At 38.3% G+C, this 18,669-nt stretch overlaps 1 protein-coding gene across 1 annotated transcript in view; it reads right to left on the bottom strand.

The window, feature by feature from the left end:
* Positions 1–16,190, bottom strand: part of LOC131163796 (ubiquitin carboxyl-terminal hydrolase 6-like) — a 40,553-nt gene extending 24,363 nt beyond the window's left edge. Inside the window, exons 1-7 of the mRNA XM_058120551.1 lie at positions 15,987–16,190; positions 13,554–13,630; positions 8,777–8,922; positions 8,607–8,642; positions 8,428–8,535; positions 548–648; positions 297–423 (exon numbers count right to left, since the gene is read on the bottom strand). Of these exons, the coding sequence (XP_057976534.1) occupies positions 297–423; positions 548–648; positions 8,428–8,535; positions 8,607–8,642; positions 8,777–8,922; positions 13,554–13,563 (528 nt within the window). The 5' untranslated portion in view covers positions 13,564–13,630; positions 15,987–16,190. The remainder of the gene's footprint in view (positions 1–296; positions 424–547; positions 649–8,427; positions 8,536–8,606; positions 8,643–8,776; positions 8,923–13,553; positions 13,631–15,986) is intronic.
* Between the last annotated feature and the right edge of the window lie 2,479 nt (positions 16,191–18,669).

Consider the following 18,669-nt stretch of genomic DNA (forward strand, 5'->3'; position numbering starts at 1 on the left):
TTTCTGATTTTCTTCAAATACGAGTGATAGAGCTACCCTAGAGCAATAACCCAAACCTACACTTATGTAGAACAAGCATAAGCTCAAGCCCGAAGATGTAGACCTGCCCATGAATTCTTCCTACTTTTACCAAGCATGTATTAATGAAGATATTTCCTGTGTCTACCTTTAATCTTTTCTTCGACCCTCATAACAATAAACCTTGGAAACATAGCAGTTTTAAGAGACTTTAAATTTTGTAAATTTTTAAAAATTATTGAATTGCTTAAATATAAGTATGAAGCGAGAGAACAAACCATCCAAAACTGCATTGGTGCCACAGGCTTGACATTTCTATCGAGCTCATTAAATAAATCTCGGGTTGCACAAGTTAAGAGATGAGACGATTGGTCCAACTCATTGCTTCTTCCAGGATATGGATACCTTATCAAAATTTACACATTAAGGCAATTGCATTAGCACATTCAGTTCAACCATATGAACTAAATTTTGCAGATCATTTCCAGAATTAAATACTTCAATTTACACAGAAAAAGGAATAACTCACTTGATCAAAGCAGACTTCAACTCTGGAACTGAATGCAGACATTGCACTGTCGAGTTCATGTAGCAGGTATTTCCCAGATTAAATAGACCAGCCGTATGACCCTTGGCAGAGACAAAATTGACCAAGGATTCAGAACTTTAAGACTCAAGAAAAAATTGAGTGGCAAAATAAAAGCTTCTTATTCACATGCGCACATTTAAATATTGATATTAAATTCAAAAACCAAGAAAGACAAAATTAATAAGCACACTCAGCTGTCAAATTCTGAAACAGTCGATAGTTGTGCCAAATGTGTATAGCAAAGCATGCAGAGGTATTGGAAACAGATATATTGAAGCAACATAACGAAAATGGAAGACTGGGAAAGCTTTCCTAGATCAGCAAGACTTAAATAAGTGTAACTATTTCAAATTATTATATACAGGTGGTAGGCATTATTAGTAAAGAACAGAAACGCAAAAAGCTGAACAGAAAAAGTTCCATACTTTCGCAGAAACGCTCCAGTCCGTTATCAAGAAATGGTTGGCACCATGATCCCACTTTAAGCCAAATCCACTGGCCTAAAGAAATTTTGCTACATGGGTTAGGAAGAAGTTGGTACATCTTCCCAAGAACTCGGTTATGTGGGCTACAACACAGTTTATAATAGTAACCAACTTTTTATTCATAAAAATTAAATACAAAAAATTTGCATGTTTTTTGCTCCTCCCCCCCCCCCCCCCCCTCCTCAACCTCCCCACTCCCAGACAAAAAACAGGTAGTCTGTATAACATCAGGCCACCCTAAATATAAGATTGAGAATCCCACACCAAGCTCAAAAACACAAGCCCCAAATTTATCCTATAAGAACAGTTTATACATTCTAAACAATCTCAATAGGCTTGATGAGGCTGAGCCATAGTGCACATGTTTTACTTTTATGGCAATGATGCAGGGACCTGATGCAGCATTTTTCCTACTTTACAATTCTTTTTATTTTTCAGAAACATTATTGTTTTTGAACTTTAATTTTTTTCATATAAGCAAAAAGAAAAAATATTAGCAAGGCCTCAAGGGGATGCAAACCCCTAGTACAAAACATCAACCACTCCGAAGAGTGCCACAACATCAAGGATTACAAATGATCATCAACTATTTTCCCACTAAGCCAGCTGGAGACAGCAGCAATCCATTGGTCTTTGCAGGTCTGAAGCAAAGTAGATGAATCTTTGAGGGCTCTCCTATTTCTTTCTTTCCAAGCACACCAAAAGATGGTAAGAGGGATGAGTTTAAAAGTCTTTCGCTTCTCCTTTGTGGCTCCAATGCCTTTCCAAGCCCAAATTTCCCCTCCAATTGAATTTGCCATAACCCACTGCTGCCCAGCCAAGGAAAGAAAATTCCACAAGTTCCTTATTCAGGGGCAGTGGAGAAGAATGTGGTTGACAGATTCTGCATCATCCATACAGAACAAAACACCAATTCGGGACTGTAGGCCTTCTTTTCTACAGATTGTCGAAAGTAAAAAGATTTCCATGCATGGTTTCCCAAGCAAAAAAGGCAACCTTTCAAGGGGCTGCGGTCCTCCAAATGTGAATCCAAGGATAGTAACTGCAATTTGTTCCCAACGGTGACAGCTTCTTACATAAAGATTTAACTGTGAAAACGCCATTTTTGTCCAAAGCCCATGGCTCGTTGGGGATGTTTTGGTGACAGAATTTGTAGAGAAATCTGTAGAAGTCATAGTGTGAGTAAAGTTCTCTGCAATGTTACTTTTAAAAGGAATGTCCCAGAAATTTCCCTGATCAGTGATTTAGAGATGATGACTGAAAAGGACATTTCTGTCACAACCAAGCTATAGATGGAAGCAAATGCCACTCTAAGATCACGGTTCTCACGCCACACGATCATACCAAAAATAAACATTGGTCCCATTCCCCACTTGAAATGTCACAAATTGGAAAAAATCATCTCATCCTTTCTTGATGAATTTCCATACTCCCACTCCATAGGGACCTCTGCTATTGTGAGTTGTCCAATCATTGTCCTCAAGCCCATATTTACAATCAATAATATCCCACCAAAGGAGGTCTTTGGCCTTCATGAACCTCCATAACCACTCCTCGAGGAGGGCTTTATTGAAAGTGAGGGATTTCAACCCCAAACCTCCCAAACAAAAGGATTGTTTGACCACTCACCATCTAACAAGATGATATTTAAACTCCCCCCTCCCCAACCTTCCCCAAAGAAATTTTCTTTGAATTCCCTTCAATCTCCTAGCGACCGAGGCCAATAAGGGAAGGAGAGACATGAAGTAAACTGGAAGATTCATCAAAGTGCTCCTGATAAGAGTGAGTCAGCCTCCTTTTGATAAGAAATTTCTTTTCCATCCTGCCAATCTCCTCTCAAACTTTTCAATAATATGGTCCCAGACTCCTTTGTCATTGAATTTGGCTCTGAGGGGGAAACCGAGGTAATTAATGGGAATGGTTCCCATCTTGCAACCCAAAATACCAGCAAGGAACGTCCCTCCCATGTTCTCCCCAACTGGAATAAGCTCATTTTTACCAAGATTCACTTTTAGGCCTGAGACCGCCTCAAACCCTAACAAAATGCAACTGAGGTTGAGGATATGAAGGGGGCCATCTTCACACAAAAAAATAGTATCATCTGCCAAAAGAAGTTGAGAAACTTTTGTAAGCCTTCCATTTTTGTGCACCTTCAGACCTCTAAAGATCCCTACTTCAATAGCTTCCATTAGAATGTAACTAAGCACCTCCGTGACCAAAATAAACAGAAAAGGGGACAAGGGATCTCCTTGTCTCAAGCCTCTCCAGGAGCGAAAGAAATAAGGATGGCAGCCATTTATAAGCACTAAGAAGCTTGGGTTTTTGAAGCATTGTGCAATTCGACTACACCATAGCTCCTCAAAGCCCATTTCCTAAGGAGATAAAGAAGGAATTTCCAGTTGACATGATCAAAAATGCTTTCTCCATATTCAATTTGCACACTATTCCCCTTTTTCCCCTCCTCCAGATGGGCATCCACCACTTCATTAGCAATAAGGACAGCATCCATAATCTGCCTTCCAGCCACAAAAGCATGCTGATACTGACCAATGACTTCCAATATTGCTTTTTTGAACCTCTCAGCTAGTACTTTGGCAATGATTTTATAAATGCTAAACCCACCAAGCTGATGGGGCGAAAATCCATGATGTTAGCAGCCCCAACTTTTTTTGGAACAAGAGTGACAAAGGTGGTATTTATGCAACCGGCGAATTTTCCTAGTCTATGAAACTCCTCGAACATGTTTAATAGTCATGTTTGAGGAGGCTTCAGTTAGCCTAAAATAAAGTCAAGGAGAAACCATCCAGTCCAGGAATTTTATCCCACTGCAAATTTTAATAGCTTGGAGGACTTTTGCTTCTTCAAAAGGTCTCTCAAGCCACCCTGCAGTGGAAGAACTGAGAGATCTGAAATTGATACCATCCATTATAGGCCTCCAAGCCTCAGGTTCAGGTAGAGTTCTTTATTAAAATCACAGATACCTTCCCTAAAATCCTCTTCCCTAACTAAGGTGATTTCTCCAATTTCAATGTTGGCTACGGTGCTACTTCTACAGAGAGCATTTGCTGTCCGATGAAAGAAATTTGTATTATGGTCCCCCTCTTTGAGCCACAAAGCTTTGGATTTTGCCTCCAAGATATCTCTTCTAGATTAATAACCTCGTTTAATTCCTTCTTAAGCATACCTCTTTTGGCTTTCTATTCAACATCAAGACCCTAGATTAATTCTTGCTCATCAATCTCTTTGATGCCATTAAGGATGACAATCTTCTCTACTTGGACATTCCCAAAGGTACTTTCTGTTCCATATCTTTAGCTTTTCATTAATTCCTTTCAACTTTGATACAAGCACAAAACTAGCCTTCCTCGTGACCAAAATAGAAGACCCTCAAGTTTTCACTAACTCCCCGAAACCATCATGGTTTAACCACATATTCTCAAAGCAGAAAGGGTCGGCCCCCATTTAACTCCCCCCATGTCAAGGTAGATAGGGAAATGATCTGAGATGGCCTAGGAAGAATACTCTGAATCACGTAAAGAAAATGAAGTTCCAATTCAACCAAAATTGGAACTTATCGATCCTTGAAAAGGAAGGTGGCTCCCTGGAGTTGGACCAAGTGAAGTAGCCACTAGAGGGAGATCAATAAGGGCATTCACATTGATATAGTCAAGGAATTCTCTCATGCTACTAGTCTCAAGGCTACCACCTCTTCTTTCATGTGGATACACAATCATATTGAAATCATCTCCAATAACCCAAGAAGAATCCCATCTACTCCTAATCTCGAAGAGCTCATTCCAAAAAGGAGGCTTCAGAGTCCTTCACCTAGGCCATACACCCCTAAGAAAATCCACTGAAAGTTATTGTTCATGCTTTTGAACAAACAAGACACTGATAAAGAGTTTATGGAGTAGTACATTCCACAACACTAATCCTTCCACAAGACTAGTATACCCCTTGATACCTACTACTCTAAAAGATATCCAATCATTAACATCTCGGCCCCATAGGTCATTGATCAAAAGCTGCTCCACTATCTCCACCTTAGTTTCTTGCAAGCACACCACATCTCCCCTCCAATCCTTCAGAAAGGACTTGAATACACTCCTCTTGGAATTGTCGTTAAAAGCCCTCACATTCCAAGAAATGATTTTTTTTTTAACATGATTTAACACAAGGGCTCCAGCTACTGCATGTAACTTCCATTTTTTCGCATCCTCCTATTTTGCCCTATTAGTGTCCAACTTTCTGATACCGCCCGCAGGTTTTTTGCAATCGCTTCCCAATTCCTCTCTTCTCTTTCTTTCAATATCCTCAAACAACTGTAAGGCTCTGCCCTCAAATCCTCTGTAGGACACGCCTATGGTTTTGCTTACCGACTTTAGCTTCCAAAGAACCCAAACAGATACCTAATTCTTGAATTGAGTATTGTATGAATCCAAATCATTCAAAGTTTCAAATTTGGGCCTATTAACCAAATCCTCAAATTTGGGATTGGCACACAAAGTGTCAAAGCTAGTACTAGGGGTTGGGGCAAAGGCTAGTCTTCCAGTACCATTTGGGGACTTTGGGGCTTCCTGCTCCAAAACTATCTCCTCTTAAGTTGCAGCTGCCTGTGAAGGAGGTCCTGTAGGGAGGCAGCCTTCCCAAAGCGAACTAACTTTTTGGCAGCTTCAAAAGGACCATAATGTAGCTTAAAGGGAGAAAAAAGTTGGGATTGAACTTTGAGTGGTTGAGTGAGATTGTAAGACCAAAAAAGATACTCGTATCTGTAGCTCCAAGGCCCGAGTTAAGGCCCACACAGACATCCTCAAACGAGACAAAGGTTTTAGGACTGCCTTTATCAAGCCTAAAGAAATCCAAAAAGTCGCCTGCAGCATTGCTCTTCTCCCCCACAACACTCGCAAAGGATCATATACGCCTACTTGTCTTCCCCACCACCTGTGAGTTGGGTGTCAAGCCAACACTCAGCAATAGACTCAAAGGGGCCCCACAATAAGGGCAAGGGCACAAGGGAGATCTATTGAGAATTGGGTTCAAATCCATTGGGGAGACTGTCTGCTTCTTCTCCACCTGCTGAATGACTGAAGATGTTGAGCCTTTCTTTGTGGAGAAGAAAACACGGAAGCCCAGCTTGGCTGCCAAGGAGGAGATCTTCGTTCCTTGCTCAACGAAACCAAGAATTTGCCTAGGGTATGGATTTTTTCAGAGCCCAGAATTCTTCCCAGGGTTCAAGAAACCATCTGAATTCAGCCATCTCTAGGAAGACGGAGATCCTTCTCCCCCTGCAGTATTTTGTGATTCTAAGTAAATTGAAACTTCCCCCTTCTAAGACCAGGTCAAAAGACTTCCTTTCAACCACCATAGTGCGCTTCCCATCCCTCGACATCACTTCAAGGCGAGAAGTAAACAAAGAACCAAGCCAAAGAAGTTTGTGAACTAGGAGAAAGCTTTCTAAATTGAGGAATAAGGAGAAGCTTGCGAACAAGTCACAGAGTTGACCAATGAAAAGCAAGCGAGCACCAAAAAACCAGAGGGAAGGGTCAAAGAGGAAGGCCCAAAACGAGACGAACACCAAGGACTGCTCGAACTAGGGCTTGTGGATGGGAGATGACTACTCAAGCGCGAGGGAATCGTGGTCGAATGTGACAAATGACACCAAAGAGGATAAGGAGAGGACTAGGACTTGCCACAAGAGGATAAGGAGAGGACTGCCCAAGCGAGAAGGAAGTCAAGGTAGAGCGAGAGAAGAGTCGAGGTTGAGCGAGAGAAGAGTCGAGGTCGAGCGAGAGGGGAGTCGAGGTCAAATTGGTTCTCCAGTTCAAGACGACACATGAGTAGAGAACCTCCATTGTTGATGGCAAAGGGAGACATTCAAGGGAAGAAGCAAGGTTAGTGGGCGAGGGAATTTGGCTTCAAACAGCATCAGGACAATTACTGTATTTTTCCAAATACGACACTATTGTGATGCATACAACTTGAAATGCATCAATTCTGTTTAGTCCAGCAAGGAATAGAAGGTCTACAATCTGTCAGCATGGTTGAATAGCCTCAGTCCCCAAAAAAATTAGATAGAGAGCAGAACGAGGCTTTGAACCAAAAATATTTGGATTGTGGATTGCGATTGACGAACAGCGAAAGAGGAGAGGAAACAGGAGGGGGCACGGACCCGCAAAATGCTCGGGCTTGGAGGCTTGGAAAAGTGAGATTAGGGATCTTTTTGAACTATACATTAAGTTGTATTTTATTAAATGGGCATCCATGCCATGATTAGTTTACTTAGACATTGTGCTCCTACTCCTAGTCATTAATACTTGCACATCTTCAATCCTAGTCTTCAAAACTAAAGACACATCAAGGCTAAGCCTCAAACTCCAGTGAACAAATAACAGACCAGTTGCATTATTAAAAATTCTGTTTCCAAAAGGCAGATGGTTGGGCACATAACTCGGTTAACCTACACCATCACCTTCCAAGGCATAACCTATGCACATGATCCAAAATACACAACGGCCTTGGGCAGATTTATTACTAAGAATTTCTTAAAGTAACTAAAATCCCCACATAAACAAGACTGGCACGTTTGGAAATACTAAGTATTATTTTCTCAACACTAATTCAATATTTGAAGCAGAGATCAGGATTCAAAACCAATCTAGACCACTACATTCTGAACATTTTAAGTTGTTTCGTATTTGGTTTGCTCTGTACATTTTTTGCTTGGTATTTGGTGCATCTAACCATCTGAATATCCATAATTTTACCATTTAACCTTTTAAACATCATGAGCTTATTTTGTTGCTTGAGAAACTCAAAAATATGAAAAAAAAAAAAAAAAAACATAAAAAATGCATTCGTTGAATATTTTTCAATTCTTGAACTTTAATCATCACATATAGGTTGACTTTTAGGACTGATCCAAATAGAGCACTGCAAGGATATGCTCCTCATACAGTATGTAGATAAGGAGGCAATCTTTTGTGTAATAAGACAGTATTCCATTTGCTAAAATAATCATTATAAACAACATTATCACTTGATTAGACAATGTAAATAATCTTATGTGGGTGAAGTGGCGACTTAACAATTAACATGGTATCAGCATTATGGTTTTCAGGAGATCTCAAGTTCAATTCAGGTTGTCCATGTTCATCATTTTTTTATTGATTTATTCCCTTGTCTTATTCCCATAATGGGTGTTAGCTTGATAAGCATTGTTCCTGCACACCTGACAGCTTAAGCATTTTGGTGAAGTTGTGATTTAACAAGCCTTGAGTCTATATTTCTTTCCAAAAAAAAACAGATTTTTGTGCAAAGAGTGTCACGTTTTTTTACCACAGCAACCACTTGTTCTTCTTCTGGAAGATCCTCCATGAAAACAGGCCCCTTCTCTGGTGCCTTCACAATCTCATCTGCTGTTCCCATCATCATCAATTTTTGACCCTGGACAAAACAGATATCGTGTATCATCAGCTTCTGTAAAAAGCAGCACATGCAACAAAATGATTATTCACCTCTTTAACACCTAATGTTGACCAATCCGCATCATCCTGCATTGTCAACGAAATACGGTTAAGAAAATTCAGTTTCTGAATCAAGCACATTACAGGATATCTAAATCTGTGTTGAATAAATTGTCATAGTCCCAAAAACTGGACTGGATATAGAATGTCATTTTGATTACCTTCAATAAACCACCTTTAACCATAATTTTCTGCCTTTCTGGTGGTACTCCTGTTAGATCATACAACTGGCATTTGAAAACATAAGGGGACTGGCTTGTATCAATTTCAATGGCTCGAAACAGTTCCTTTTGCCACTTCACACTAACTGCAAAAGATAACTCCATTTCAGTTTTCAAAATCAGCATGTAAAGGACCTTAAGGTTGCATTTGGTTCACGGAATGTCTATTCCTAGGAATAAAATAAAATAAGATGGAATGTAATTAAAACTTAAAGAATGTAATAATTTTTTTTTTTTGGGGGGGGGGGAGGGGGGGGAAGGCAATTTGTTAAGCTTATGTTATTCCATCTAACATGAAATAGGTAAGGAATTGATATTCTCATGGTGAAATTTGGGCATATTCATTCCATAATCCATGTTTCATATTATGGATCCATAAAATTTTTGTGTCGTCATTTACTTTATTATTTACTTTATTATCAATAAAAAATTCTTTTGTAAGCTATCAATTCTGATATTATGACCTTTCTATTCCTAAGAATAGACATTCTGTTAACCTAAATGCAATTTGTAAGTTTCCCATTTTCCAGATAACGTACCTCGTGCACTAGGAAAGACAAAGGCACAACCTTTGCCATCCAAAAAATAAACTTAAAAACAAATCCACAACCTTAACAGGAAATAAAAATTAAAGCAGGACACCCCAAGTCAACATGACAAAATATTTTACACACACACAAAAAGAAGATGAAAAAGAATGGTCATAAACAATGCAAGAATGGTGATAATGTATGTCCCAGCCCTGTTTACATTTATTCTCACATTGCAATCTCTCTTGGACCCTTTCGAAGTAAATTATTTGGTATTTGCGAAGAGAATTGGGTGTGCCCTTCCTTCTATCAGACATTTTGTACCTTGTTGTTTTAAGGGGCTTGGAAATGGAAAGGTTAGAGGGGCTTTCTGGCAGTGCTCAATTTGGGTATCTTCTGGTGTGTTTGGATGGAAAGAAATACCAATATCTTTAAGAACTCAGATAGTCCTCCTAGCTTGCTTGACAGAGTGATGTTTCTCACGTTGATGTGGGTCTCGGCAAATGGTTTCTAGTATGTTTCTTTCCCCTGTTGTATTGGGAGGATATTTTATCCTTATTGCACTCTTCTTCTCTCTATCTAATAAATTTCTTCGTTTATCTCCCACCCCGGAAAAAATTAAAAAATAAAATAAAACTATCAAGCAACAAAAGAACCACATAATCAACTGCTATGGACTTTAAGCACAGAGGCAACCTAAGAACTCCCAAAAAAATGGGTGAACTTCTTTCCAAATCTACACTCTGCTGGATAATCCTCTGTCCTGGTGTTTACTTCTTCAATCACTAAAGTGATGGTCCATAATTCTAGAAAAAATGTATAATTTTCCAATTATTCTCAAGTCAATCTAGTCAATACTCCTTTGCAGGCTTTAAAAAAATAAATTTAAAATAAAATGAGGCAGGCTATTGTCGCACTCATTCTCTCCTCTAGTTTTTGCTGTTTGCCTTTGTGGATTCTTACAAAACTAGGTATAGAGAAGAACCTCCACAAATCAGTGCAGATCAAAAGAAAAAATTTCAATCGGCATCTGGAAAATATAGGGATTGAGGGTATTGTTTAACTAGAGGAGAAGAATCATAACTGTAGCTAGTGGATAAAGATTACTGCATCAGCTGCTAGATGGGTAGGCAAGTGCTTGCCTTCATTTTTCTCGACCTTGAGCAAGTCATTAGTTAAAGAAAAAGTCAGCACAACACAATATTGGGTGGCATTTAAATCAAATCAGAAGGGTAATTTTCTGGAGTTGAGTTTAGATCAGACTGCAAAGGCTATTCAATCTTCATCCCTGGAGGTTTGGAAGGGGAGGGATGGCAAAGGTTCACAAAGGTGTTGCAGGCAATTGTGGGTCCAGAAGAAGTCAAGCAAAGATGTGGCATTGTGGCTCAACCTTCGGGTACTCATCATTGCCAATAGTTCAGAGGCAGCGAAGGGTATATGGCGACGCAGGAACTGTGGAGGTTCCCAATGAGTGTTGGAGCAGTGGTGGTTGATGGTTCATGAGGATTTGGGGATGCTAGGACTTGTGAGGGAAAGAGGTGATTGCAGTGCGGCAGAGGGAGGAGTTAGCTTCGAATGGAATAAGGCAGAGATCCTTAGTATCATAGTCAACCAGACCCAGTTATTGGGAAATAAGCCATAGGCTTTTAAAGGAAATTAGGCACATTTGCAAACTATGGACGGTAAAACAGGGATAGATGTATTTCAGACGCAAATAAGTTCTCTAACGCAAAAGGGGACACTTGCCGGGTCAGGATTGGAATGCTTCTTCTTTGCAGGCCCATGTAGCTGTTCAATGCAGCTCAGAGGACCAATGTGCAAGTAAAGAGGGTGTTGTGAGTACAACTCAAGCCCGGCATATATCCCAGAAAATTGAGTGTGTAGATGAGCTCATGGCATAGAGGATTTCAAAGAGGAGGAGAACAGCAGATCTGGTTTTGGGCAAAAGCATGCAAGTGGGGAGACACAGATTCGTGGCACATCATTACTGGTGAGAGTTGCTAGTTTGAGCGGCAGCATCAGCTTCTATCTAATGAGCCACAAGCAAGGGGAAGGGCTGTTTTGAACGTTGATGACATTTCCATAGGGGTTCTTATGGAGGATGGATGTCAGACAAAAGGTTCAGGGTTACAGGAAGTGCAGATGATGGTTATGCGGCTGATCAGGGCAGAGAATCCTGAGATCAAGATCGTATGAGTTCTGGTAATAAAAGGCAGAGATGGAGTGAAAACCTTGAGTTTCCAGTGGAACCAGCAATACGACAGATTTATGCTCATCTGGGGCAGAAGGGCATGGAAAAAAAGAATCCTCAGGCAATTAAGTGCAGATGCAAGGGTAGTTAAATTTTTTTTAGAAGCGCAATGATAGCTGTTTTTACACTGAGGATCCTTTGAATGGGTCAAAGACAGATTTAATTTTTAAAAACCAGAAAAAAAAACAAAAAAGTAGTGAGGATAATCCTTCTGAGAAGAAGAAATGGGGTGATGGGTATCTGAGAGGAGGGTGAGCTGAATAGTGATTTTGATTATGATGGAGAGTCACTTATGGATGAGGTTCATGAATAATTTGGGCTAGGATCAGATACCTCTGATTCATCAGAGGAGTTCTTCCTATAAGCCTCTAATGGATATTTTAGAGGGAGTTTATGCTTCAGATTACAATGAAATAGGCAAGGACTGAGACAAGATTGAGCAGATTGAGGCTCGCATTTTGCATGTCCCTGGTTCTCGGACTCAATATTTTCCAGATAAAATAGATTTGCGGTTAGCTAATCAGGAGGGGAAGGAAGTTTGCTTGGATGGTGGTAGAAGTAAAACTATGAAGGGACAGTGGAAATTGGCCATTTTGCAGTGCTCAATTAACAATGATGGAAAGGATTTGAAAAGCAGCTTTCTTAGGTAACTTCTATTCATTTCTTTTGGTGGATGGGCAGTTCAGTTTTGGGTTGTTTCTCTGTATTTGTTTTCTTTTTTGAAGATTTCTCATCCTTTTTTGTGTGTACTCTCTTTCTCCCTTAATATATCTTCTTAGACCATATCCAGGCATCAGCCGAAGGGGTTTCTGCCGCTAACTACATTTAGGTGAAGTTAAAAGACTGGATGACGTGAACTTGTGAAGCAAATCTGGAATTCTTTTTACAGGTTATGGAACCTATATTAGGCCACGCGTCTAAGGATGGACTCCATCCATTTTTGGCAATTTTTTTTGTAAAAACTTGTTTTCAATCCTTCTAGATTTGCTACAAGTGTTTCCCAAATAAAATGATTTTGACGACCAAAATAATCATAATCAAAAATATCTAGTCTGATGAACTGCATGACACATTTGCTTGGAAATATGAGATTGCCGATTCTTAAGTACGGCTGCCCCAGTACATAGCATGAGTACCCAATTAAAATAACACCCACTTTCTCCTTTAAGCATACTTTGAACAGAACAAGTTATAGTCTAATGCAGAAAAATATCATGATATAAAATCTTAGCTAAAAAACAGATAACCATAAACATGCCTTTCATTTATAGTCATCATATATTCGTTACGCGTAACGAAATTTTATGCATTGTTTTACAAATGACACTGATGAAGTTTATGGGTTCATTTAAGCAATAAATCCCATAAATTAGCTTTATTCCACGCAAACTATAAATCAATGAAGATCTAAACCAACAGCATGTCAACCAAATAAGCTCAAGCCAAACATGAATAGCTTTACATGCACATGAAAAAGTATTCATAATTTATTTAAGAATTACTTAATCACTTAATTACATTACAAACCAAGTCAAAGTCATCAAGATTCAAACGTTCAAATATAATAGAAGCCATAGAGCAAAAATCAAACTATGTGCTCCAGGTATGTCACCAGTATATCCCTTTCTTTTGCCTAGCACAATCAAAAGTTTATAAAGAAGATGTTTCTCTCAAAAACACCAGAGCCAGAAATATACTACGAAATCATTCACAAAAATCCAAAAATCCCATATGATAAAAGCAAGAATCCCCAATAATGCAACTTGTAAAAGTCGTGACAACCATAAATCAAGCCCTGACATTCCCTGTATTAAAGCTAGACAAGAAAATATAGAAATAACCAAAATTACAGCAACATATTGCACAAACTCAAGGGTTTAATAAGGTGAGAATTTAATAGGAGCATAAGCTTCTTAAATTTTGGTAGAAGCCTGACCTGTTGGCATGGTTGAATAACCTCAGTCCCTAAAGAAATGAGATAGAGAGCAGAAGGACGTTTGAACCAAAAATATTCTTCAGTAGGGGCAGCAGAGATACATAAACATGCACAGGGAAAGAAACAAATAAATATATTGAAAATTATAAATAAAATATGTAAGAAATAGAATAGGTGAATATTTCAGGTGTTTATTTAAGCATATGCAAATAAACTGTATAACCATTATTAGACAAAATAAGAAAAACAAAAAAATTCTTATAGTTTACTATCTTTGTAAGAGAAGGGTATTGCTCCATCTACTATTAATTCTCAAAATAAAAGGACCTATTTCTATCTGTACATCAGCCAAATGAAAATTTAAATAATAATAACAATAATAATAAGGTAATCAAGTTATTCGAAATGCCACGGCTTTCTTTAACCATTTAGGTTTTTTTTGTCTTAATATCCCAACATTGCCCGTATCGCTCTGCATTTGTTATTTGGAAAACAATTATCCCTCATACTCAATGCTTTAGCTTGGTCTCAGTGCTTAACAGGATTAATACCATTCATTTGTCATAGAGAATAAGATTTAATGAGGTTTTATTTCTATATGGTTGTGTTTTGTGCTATTAGAATATTGTGATTAATGCCCAGCCTCAGCATTGCCCTTTTTCATGGAATATTTGGAATAAATTGTTTGGAGTTTTGGGGAGAAAGAGCATGCCCTTCCACTTTGGAGAGATTGAGAGATTCTTTTTGCAAAGTTTCAAGGGCTTTGGTATTGGTAATAAAAAGGAGATCTTCATAAATGAGCTAACTTTGCAATTGTGTGGTATGCTTAGATGGATCACAATGTCACTTTTGGGATCAAGCAACTCTAGTTGGTTTAGTGCGGCATAGGTTTTTCTTTGGTGCTTTGCTTACAATTTACTAAAAAGAATATCTCTGATTGACATGCAGACTGGCAAAGGGTCACATGCTTAACTTGCTTTACTCTTTCTAAAGTTTTATTCTTTTCCTTCCCAAGGGTGCCTTGTCCTCCACTCTGTATTCTCTCTTTTTTCTAGCCTGATAAATTAATTTTTTATCCAAAACGGGGCCAAGTTTCACCAGCTACTTTCACTCCTAATTATTTTAATTAAATTTTTCTCATGATTTCTAAAAGTACACACATCAAGTCTAGCTTGTGAAACAAATTGGGTTAAGAATGGGATGGAATTAAAAAATAATAAAAAATGGATGAAAAAATTGCAGAAATCCAAATGAAAATTTTGATTCCAATCCATTCCTACTTGCCAAACATATAGCAAGTGTAAAACAAAGGATACAACAACAAAACCCCCACATGAACACAATATCATGGAAATAACCACCTCGACTAAAGGAAAGAAACAAAATAATTAAACAAATACAACAAACACAAGAAGCCAGCAAACAAAAAGAAAAGCTGTCATCTTCTCAAAGTTCGCATCATCAGTCAGTCACTACCAGATAGAGCTCACTTCCCAATCAAACTCAGTTTGGATAAAGGATTTTGTTTAAAGAAAGGAAAGGAACAGAAAATAAGAAGGAAATTAATTTTATATTATATTTTATCCCAACAAAAAATTTATTAATAATGAAAAAATCATTCAAAATAAGAAAATTTAGAGATCAATTACCTGTATAGTTCCTTTCATCAATTTACTATATATTAAATTTTCTTTCTCAATTTCCTTGATAACCAAACATGAAAAATTAGATTCCTTTATATTTTCTTTTCTTTTTCCTAATATTTTCCAAGCTCCAAAGGGGAAGCAAGAAACCACCCAACATGTCTTGAAGACCCTTTTGGGTATATTAAAAGTAAATAAATAAATGAATAAATTATGTAGTGTGATAGCTCCATGAAGTTGTATGCATCTATGCGTGCTTCCCAGGTGCCTAGGTGGACCAAAAGACATAATTAGCACTTAATACACTGGATTTATCTCATCGAATACAGTTACATTTGTGATAAACAAATTTCTTCTGCAGTCACTGGAAACCAACTTACATCGACTGTCAGTGAGTCTTAACATAGTTGTGACCTGAAACTTGCATTATTAGGGCCTGTAAATACTAACTTTTTGCAGCCGCATGCGTCTCGGATTGCACAACAAAAGTATTTAATCTGCTATCAACAGTCCGAGATTCGTTTAACTGGTAGCCCAACTCAACAAATTTGCAGCCCAAAACTGTTGTTCCACCGGGAATGCATCACAACTGTGATTTGCTCCGACTACCCTCGAGATTGTGTGTGCGTGCTTAACAGTTAACACTTAACAATCAATTTAACATACATACATAGAAACCAAACAAGGAACAAAAACCTTTTTCCTTCCAGTATACGTTATGAGACAGAACAGAGACGAAGGTCTGACCGACCCAATTTGATAAAAGTAGAATTAGGGATTGAAGCATTACCGGATTGTGGATTGCGATCGACGAACGGCAAGAGAGGACAGGAAACAAAGGGGCATGGACCCGCAGAACACTAGGGCTTGACGGCTTGGAAAAGTGAGAATTAGGGATCGAAGGCTTCCCACGGCGAAAGAAATGAACCACCGGCAGTCGAGACACAAAGACGGAGTTGGAATTTGGAAGCAAGCTGCTTTATGTTGAATTACCGAGCAGTCCTCTCCTTTTCTTTCTTTCTTTAAACTTCACTATGTCAGATAATTTAAAACCGTACAAAATATTTCCTCTCTAATTTTTTTTATTACATTGAACTTCACTCACCAACAAACCTCCGTAATATGGTACCAAATCTACGGATCAGTGTCTTTCTCCTAAATCTCGCTGATCAAGTAAAATCCAGAATGCGAACACAACTTTCATGCATCAGTTAGATGTTCGGCCTATCCGACCCCCGGGACACATCTCCATTACCATTCACGATCCCCGCTAGCTAACAAAAAACTCTCACCATCCACGATCTCCGCTAACTCACAGAGCAAACTCTTACCATCCATAGTTCCCACTAGCTCACAGAATAAATTCTTACCATCCACAGGTACCGCTGGCTCCGTGAGTGTATCTACCTATAATTGAACCCTCGATGCTCCTTCTTACGTGCCGATGTCTTTCCACCGCACCATGTTTGCGGGGGCATATTTCTTTTCTCTTTACCCCTTATATAAAATATCTCTCTTTTATTCCTTACTATATATCTACTTACATGAAAGTATACAATGTATGTGTCTCAAATAAGAGAAAGAGGATGCCCTTTTACAAGACAATAGGGATAGAAAGGAAATTACGGTGGTGGGAAAACAAAGGGGTGAGAGTCATTAACCCTTTATGATTTTCATAACTCTCTCCCTTAGATGTCACTTATATATTAACTTTTTCTACTAAAATCTTTAAGATGTGTCATTCTGATGAAGGTTTTCATAACACTTCCCATTTGATGTCACTCGTATATTAACTCATTCCGCTAAGATCTTTAAGATGTCTTATTCCGATGAGATAAACCAATTTATTAAATGTTGTAGTAGGCAAAGTTTTGCTGGACAGATCTGCTAGATTATCACTTGATCGGATCTACTAAACATTTATATCACCATTCTTTTGGAGTTCACGTGTATAGAGGAATTTTGGAGAGATATGTTTTGTTTTGTCATCCTTTATGTATCCTCTTCTTAGTTGAATTATACATGCAGCGTTATTTTCATACAAAATTGTTGGAATATCTTTAATTGATTGAAGATCACAATTTGCTTAGATACGAGAAATTACTGATCCGAGCCATATGCATTCTCAAAGATATAGCAGTTTTTTCATAAAAAATACATATTCAGTTTGAGATTTAACATTGTGAGAATCAGATAGATATCTAGCATCAGCATATCCTATTAGTTCAAATTTGAAATCAAATGAGTAGAATAGACCCAAATCATATGTACCTCTCAAATAGCGTAGAATGTGCTTAATTCTATTACAGTGTCACCGAGTAAGAGTAGAGTTATATCTTACTAGTAGATTTACAACAAATGCAATGTTGGGTCTTTAACAATTGGGCAGATACATTAGAGAACCGATAGCACTTCGATATGGTACTTCAAGCCCAAGTAATTCCTCCCCCTCATCATAAGGTCGAAATGGATCTTCCTTAATATCAAAAGATCGCACCATCATTGGAGATCTCAAATGACGAACTTTGTCCTTATAGAATTGTCTTAATATTTTTTCGATATATTTTATATTGATGAATAAGAATTCCGCCATTTACACATTCAATCTGTAGGCCAAGATAATATTTTGTCTTTCCTAAATTTTTCATCTCAAATTCCACCGTTAAATAATTAGCAGCTTTAGTGAGCTATTCAGGAGTTTCAACTAAATTCAAATCATCAACATAAACAACAATTATAGCAAATTTGGATTCTTATCTTTTAATAAAAACGCATTGACAAATTTGATTATTTATGAATCATTTTTTCACAAGGTACTTACTTAGTCGATTGTACCACATGCGTTCATATTGCTTTAATTCATATAAAGAACGTTGGAGTTTAACTGAATATAAATGTAAGAACTCGAACCGTGATATATGTGTTTATTTTGTAAAAGAGGGGTAAAAGTGGAAATTGCACAGACTTCGTCGACGAGGCCATAATTCGTCGACGAAGCTAGTGAAGAACTCGTCGACGAAATTCAGAGGGTCATTAATGAGTAAATGTCGAGGGGTTCAGGAAAATTTAAATATCAGGGTTCATCGACGAAATCGCTGCCTCATCGACGAAATCCCTAAAGACTTCGTCGATGAAGACACCAATTTGTCGACGAAGCCTCTCGGGTCAAAGGCTTATAAAAGGTCTTTTGGGGTTTGCTTTGGGGCTAAGTTTCCTAAAAGCTCTCCCTCTCTCTCTAGAACTCTCCCCACACTCTCTCTCTCTAGTTTTCTTTGTTTGTACGTCGTCTGATTTGCAAATCCAAAGTTACTACGAGGATCAGCGAAGGATTCTCTAAGTTTCTAGAGGATCAGAATCTCGTTTCGGAAGATTTTGGGTTTCGGACTAAAATCGAGGTAAGACTCGATTTTCATTTCTAATTCAGTATATGTGTAGTAGTATGGATTGTAAGTATGTATTGTACTGTGGTTTGT

The sequence above is a fragment of the Malania oleifera genome, chromosome 9 (genome assembly GCF_029873635.1).
Source record: "Malania oleifera isolate guangnan ecotype guangnan chromosome 9, ASM2987363v1, whole genome shotgun sequence".
NCBI lineage: Eukaryota > Viridiplantae > Streptophyta > Magnoliopsida > Santalales > Ximeniaceae > Malania > Malania oleifera.